This window comes from Thermobia domestica, chromosome 16, assembly GCF_964235325.1.
Source record: "Thermobia domestica chromosome 16, izTheDome1.hap1.1, whole genome shotgun sequence".
In the NCBI taxonomy this organism is placed as follows: Eukaryota; Metazoa; Arthropoda; class Insecta; order Zygentoma; family Lepismatidae; genus Thermobia; species Thermobia domestica.
In genome coordinates this window covers 10,245,355-10,252,435 of record NC_137469.1, presented here as the reverse complement: position 1 = coordinate 10,252,435, position 7,081 = coordinate 10,245,355, and the positions used below count along the sequence as shown (strand labels likewise).

The following is a 7,081-nucleotide window of genomic DNA, read 5'->3' as shown; positions in this document are numbered from 1 at the left end:
TGATGATCTATGTTCTATAAAACGCAACTAAGTTTACCTCTTTATGTTCAGCCATAGCGAAGATATTGCTATTTTTATCTGGGTATTGTTCATTTGATACTTCCAGTGTCCATTTTCCAATATGGCGACGAAGGTCACCTTGGACTTCAGGGGACTTTTAGTATGTTGTTTAGCACATCATTCCCAACATTTGTACCAATTTTCAGCTTGGTACTAATTTGTTCCTTTCTTCATTAAAATTTGAGCTTCATTTACTGCACTAAAAGGGAGATTTTATGAATATGAGATAAAATGTAGGGAAATTTATCTTTTCAACTAACAATATGGAACTAAAACACTGCGGCAGTATGAAGAAAGACGTTGAGTTGATGAGTTGATTTTTAGTTTAGCGTCCCTTTCAGCAGCGAGGCTATATGAGACGTGGACCTACTGATTAACGTGGAATCCGAACAACATGAGCTCCCGCCGGGAATCGAACCCGGGTCTCCCACGCCAAAGGCGTGTACGCTAACCGCTTAGCCACGGAGGAGCTCATGAAGAAAGACGGTGGCATTCTTTCCACAATCCTACACACAAAGTGACAAACTTATTTTTTGACAGAAATGTGTCGCGTTATTAAACAATGTTGTTGCCAAGGTAGAAGTAGACGAAACTACAAATTCTTAAAAAAAAAAAAAAAAAAAAAAAACTAAATTTTCTGTTCTCGTCGATGAGAGTACGGATGTATGTTCAGATGCTAGTATTTATCTCAGCGACCTCAGAAACTATGGATTGGGCATTAATATCGGTCGTTTTCGATTATTCATGCATGTAAACCCTTCCCATACCCATCGAGATGTGGAATGGTACTGGACTGAAATTGCGTGGGGAATCTCATCGACCTCGAACAGTATCGACTGCACACTATTGTCGATAGTTTTCGATTATGTTTACCTCTCACATCTTTCCCACCTCCGAACATTCGCTACCAGGTCGATAGAGGATGAATTTGGACTTGAACGGCATAGAGAGTGTTATTATTTATCTGATCGACCCCGAAAACTGTATACTGAGCTCTAATATAGATACCTTTTAATTAATTTTACGTGTCACCCTTTCTCATCACGACCCGAGCTGATAGGACGTGAATTTGAACTGAAACGGCTTCGAGAATTTCATTATTAATCTCAGCTATTCACTATGGATTAGACATGAGCTCCTTCGTGGCCAAGCGGTTAGCGTTCGCGCCTTTGGCGCGGGAGACCTGGGTTTGATTCCCAGTGGGAGCTCATTTCGTTCGGATTCCACGTTAATCAGTAGGCTTCGCCTTACATAGCCTTACTGCTGAAAGAGACGTTCAACTCAAAATCAACTCAACTCAACTATGGATTAGACATTAACATCGATCGTTCTCGATTACTTTCACGTATTACCTCTCCTCAACCTTTCACTCCTTACCAAAAATATGCTGAAAACTTGTTAGGCGCCCGGGTCCACTCATATACCGAAGATCATTAAAAATCGGTGTAGCACTCTAAGTAGTCGTCGAACACCGTTAGGTTCACTTTTATTTAATATAATAGATGTAGGTCAACTGTCCCAACTGCACGTGCTACGCAATGAGAGAATATAGCGGGGGTTCCTATATGATTAGCATACGCGTCAACAGCGTGAGAGATCGGGGTTCTATTGCCAACAGAAGTTCATGATTGGATCCCACGTTGACCTATAGGTTCAAATCTCATATAACCTCGGTGCTGAAAGGGACACTTAATTTATATCCAACCAATCAATGCGAGAACAGAGCGCACAGGGAGAAAGTCGTTACATCTTGGCATTTCAAGGCGGCGCTCCAAGTTCCCTTTAAATGTGGCTAGCAAATGAGAGGCCAGCGGTATTGCGACATTTATTTTGTAAACATCCACTTCTCTGTCACCTGATCGCGCTGTAGTTTGTCTGCTTAGCCATAGCCATAGCCTTGGCAACGTCGCGCCAGAGCTTGCGTTTTATTCGTCCAACCGAAATGCCAAGATGTTTGTCACAGGCTTTAGTAGTTACATTCATCCACTATATACATACAAGAGTTCTGGAATCCTCTGAAACCTAATCAAGTATTCCTCTTTCAATACGACTAAAATAGTAAGCAATCGTTGAGTTCTATCATCGTTGAAGTTCATAATCGGTCTCAAGCCTTTTACAGTGAACAGAGGATCAATATACGGTGAATAAGTGTACACTCATGTCCAAAATTATTGTCGCATGTCTATAAATATGCTGTTGTACAAATATAATTTGATAACGAATTTGTAGGGTATTTCTTATAATGTTAGTATGTGTAAAATCATCATCAAAGACATGTATGTCGTAAATTTCATGTCAAAAGAGCAGTAAATAAGAACAATAAAACGAAAATAAAACTTTCTTGTCCATTTAGCAACATTTTGTTTTACTCATTCTAATTTTCGTATTTATAATTCTTTTCCTATGAAATTTACCACAAATATACATTTCCCGATTATACACATAGTATCAGTATTAAAGGTACCCTGCAAAATCATTATCAAATTATATTTTTACAAGAAGACAGTCATAGATATCCGACAATTATTTTGGACATGAGTATACATTTTCATCTCGTGTTGTAAATTTTGTAGAACTTCCTTCCCGTCTGGATTCTCGAAGAATACTTTCTCGTGCCGTATCGATCCTCGAAAAACTTTTCTCATCTCGATTCGAAATTTTTCTCATTGACTTCTGTAAGTTTATGTACAAAATTTGTGCCTGACTTTTTTCTTAATTTTATCCAGAAGTTATCAAAATACCTCCGTGTCACGAGAAGTATATAAATAAAACATTTGAGTTATGTTTCTATTAGAGTATACTATGTAGTACTAATATGTCTACCGTTAAACGTTGAGCGCTCACCTCTGGTGCGTGGGGTCCTTGGTTCGATCCCCGCTCATTCCATGTAAACTTTATGGTGGACAAACACCGTGTCCGTCAGTTTTCTCGGGGTTCTCCCGTTTGCTCCCACTTTCTTCATTCCACCATTACATTCATTGAAATGATACGATATATATATATATATATATATATATATATATATATATATATATATATATATATATATATATATATATATATATATATATATATATATATATATATCGTATATATATAAAGAATAGAAGTTATATACTAAAAGAAAATGTTTCAGATCTTTTGAAAAAAAAACGTTTAATAAAGTGGTTTAGACGTATTTCATCATGATAAGTTTATAAAATTATACAACAGTTACATGATCTTTCTTTTACTTTAAACATACATAACTCATTCTATGTAAAGAAAGTAAAACGTTATCTTGCTTGTGTGAAGCGAGGCGTGATTCGTAGCCGAAGCCCATTGGCTGGTCTAAGGACCAAATCTCCTAGAATTTCTACGTCTTCTCGCTTATCTATCGCTTCCAAAGTGTATTGCCTCAATACTGTTGACAGAACAGTTTTTTCTTCCAGAAGAGCAAATTTTTGACCTGAAAATAGAAAACATAGATGAGAACTGGTTTACTTTGCTTATAGCTTTGCAATCTAAAATTACCCTTATCCTAAATATTATCACAGAAAACAATTAGGAAAACATACAAGGACGGTTCCAAAAGTCTGTACCCCAACCTCCTCTATACCGGTGAGATTTTGATGTAAGTTTACACAAAGTTAGCAGGATTGTCTTTAAAACAAATATTTCAGATTGATCATGGAGATGCGGAATAAACAAAGGAAGTACTTGCGTCTGCAAGTAACCTCTTGTGACGAAGAAAATGAAATGTTAATGAAGTACTGTTTTAATCGTAGCATATCAGCAGACCAAAGTTCCGTCAAGTTATCTGAACCCCTTGATGAGCAAGCGCCATTTTAAAGAACTGTGCAGTGGTAGTTTGTTCGCTGCCAAACCAGTTATTTCAGCATAGTGGACGGAGCATGGAAATGTAGGCTCCGAATATCAAGAGCAAACACTAATGTGGAAGCCATTTGGCAAATTTTGCCAGAAGAAGCAACCATCAAGATGAAAATGAAGGTTGAGCGAGGGAAGTATAAGAAAACAAGTGTGTTCAGAGTTTTTACGGAAGACTTGTACTACGCAAAGAAATCGTTGCTATAGGTGTCCCTTGTTCTGAAGGCAGAAGAATGATCTTTATCTTCACTTCGTGCGCTCTCCTTCGAATCTCGACACGAAAAATCTGTGTCATCTCTTGGGCAGCACTGAGCATCAGAAACTCGGAAATCAAGGTCATGTTTCCGTTTTCATGTGCAAAGAAGAAACATGGTTGCCATCCCTTTTGATCATGAGGAAAACAGTGACATCTCATACCTAAGTGAGCAAATGTTTGTTCGAAGTGTTGACTAACTTGCGATAATAACCCATCGATTAATTCCAAAATAGTGAGGGAGTGAGTGATTTACAGTTTAACGTCCCTTTCAGCAGCGAGGCTATATGAGACGTGGACCTACTGATTAACGTGGAATCCGAACCACATGAGCTCCCGCCGGGAATCGAACCCGGGTCTCCCGCTTACCGCTTAGCCACGAAGGAGCTCCAAAAATATTAGGGATTCAATTTCTGTACGCACTGCCTTACTCACCTGATCTCGTCCCTGTGATTTCCTAGGGCTTTCCAAAAAAAAAAAAAAAAAAAAAAAAATGTAGCCAATATACTTGGCAAATATTACGAGCTTCGTCAACACGTAACCGATGCAGCGTATGAGCAATGCCAAAACCTGACATCAGGACTTCTTTTCTTAAGTAGATTTACAGACTACAAAAATGTACGCAGATTAATAATAATTATGTATGAATGTAGCCACTGAGTTTCTAAAAATGTAACTAATGTCTCTGTATTATTAATTTTTGTCCCAAGTGCACTGGATTTTGGAATATCTCCTAATACAAGTATATACATACATTTTCAGCACGCTATCTGCCTACGGAAATATTTGGATAAAGTTGGACAAAATGTTGAAAACATGGAGCGGAACTAGTAGGAGACTGCCGAAGTAGAGAAGAACTCTGTGTAGGATTACAAGGCGAGCAAGAAACCTCACATAATTAAAGAAAGTTTTATGATCACGTAGAGCTAGAACAGGAAAAATGTTGCTTTTGAATTTGATTAAGAGAAATGAGTTATGTATTTGCGATATACGAGGGTATTTTTAAAAAAAATTCGGCGTGATACTAAAACGTCACTCCACTGGTAATAACCTGTTCATTGCACATAGTGCCATCTATGGAAGAAATAACGTATTGTTTGAACTGTATAGCTGCGTCGGTTCGCTGGAAGCAGTGATTCGAATCATTTACTGTGCGCCTAACTTGCATCCTACATGACAATGCTTCAGTCCATGCTGGGATAGTTTCCAAGGCTGAAGTCCTAGATCTGTGTTATAGAGTGAGTGCATAATCTAGTCAAAGGTACAGTCTTTCACTGTAACCTTGCCAAAACTAGTCGTGTAAACTGGAACATTGCCATGGAAGGCACAAACATGGCTGACTCAAAGAGTTGCATCCACCAAACTGTCGCAGTCTTAGTTGAAACTAATGTGTTATTACTTTCATAGATTGAACTATACGCCGTGAACCAGTAGCTAGATTTTTGTATCAGTCCGGAAACTTTCGGAATACCCTCTTACAGCGTAGTGTATCAACTGATGTCAATATACTTATACTACACTGGTATACAAAATTTTGCTTATTATTATTTATTGATGAATTTTTATGTATTTTGACCCCCTGAACACGAATTTGGCACTTATTTTTATGTAGTGTCAATATTTTCAGTGATATAAGCATGTTTTATTTTTCTCCTATACTGATATATGCATAGCAATTTGCGTGCTTTTATTTCGATACTCGCCAGGTGATATCGCATTTGTTATTAAAGATGTCGTTCGGAGTAGGAAACAGAGAATATAGATTCTAAAGATACATAGCAGAATTGTAAATTGATGAAATAGAGTTATTCAAGTGTGAAGCTGATGTTGGAGAAAACTAAATATGAGGAACATCAATGGGACGTGTGTGGGGATTTCAAAATTATTGGTGTTCTTCTTGGGTTGCAAAGTGGTTATACTAAATATTCTTGCTTCCTATGTCTCTGGGACAGTCGGACAACTAACGAGCATTATGATCGCACGGTGTGGCCTGAAAGAACGGAGCTTATTCCAGGAACACATAATGTGATAAATGAAGCATTAGTGCCCAGGGAGAAGATTCTCTTCCCAACATTACATATTAAGCTGGGTATGGCAAAACAATTTGTGAAAGCTCTGGATCGCAATTCACCTGCCCCACAATGTATGAAACAAATGTTTCCAGCTTTATCAGAGGCAAAAGTTCTGGCTGGCATTTTCACAGGGCCTCAGATTCGTATCATGCTTAATACTGCTACACTTAAACAAACAAAAAAAAAAAAATAAATGACGGAGTTGGAAAGAAACGCTTGGGAGGCCTTTCATAAGTTGGTGACGGGATTTCTTGTGTATAACCGAAGTGAAGTGTTTGATCACCAAGTTAAGACACTCATTGATCAATATCGAGCATTGGGATGTAGAAGGTTTTTAAAATTATATATGTTTCATTCACATTTGGATTTCTTTAGGGAGAATTTAGATGTTAGCGAAGAGCACGGGGAACGTTTCCATGAGGACATTCAGGTAATGGAAAGCAGATACCAAGGAAGGTGGGACTGTGGAATGATGGGTGATTATATTTGAGGGTTATTCCGTGATGAAGTGAACGTTTTCCACAAAAGAAAAATAAACACAAACCTTCACTTTTAATTACGGAATTCCAGTACTTGATGAACACTTTCCTCCAATCTCAAGTACTTTTATATAGCTATATTTTTTTTATAAGAAATGTAATATTCATATATTTTGGTATTTATGTATTGCTATGTAGATTTTTGTTACCCAGAAAATTGATGTCCAAAATGTGTGTGTTATGTTTGTAGTTCAATGTTCCTAGGAGACACAATTGTAAAATCTAATATGCTTACATCATTACAAATTTTGACATTGCGGGAAAATAACTGCCATACTCGTGTTGAGCAG

General features: G+C 37.6%; 1 protein-coding gene across 1 annotated transcript in view; it reads right to left on the bottom strand.

The window, feature by feature from the left end:
• Positions 1 to 3,199: 3,199 nt before the first annotated feature.
• LOC145672910 (cytochrome P450 4C1-like) overlaps positions 3,200 to 7,081 on the bottom strand; it is an 84,880-nt gene continuing 80,998 nt past the window's right edge. Inside the window, exon 13 of the mRNA XM_081742111.1 lies at positions 3,200 to 3,508. Within this exon, the coding sequence (XP_081598237.1) occupies positions 3,336 to 3,508 (173 nt within the window). The 3' untranslated portion in view covers positions 3,200 to 3,335. The remainder of the gene's footprint in view (positions 3,509 to 7,081) is intronic.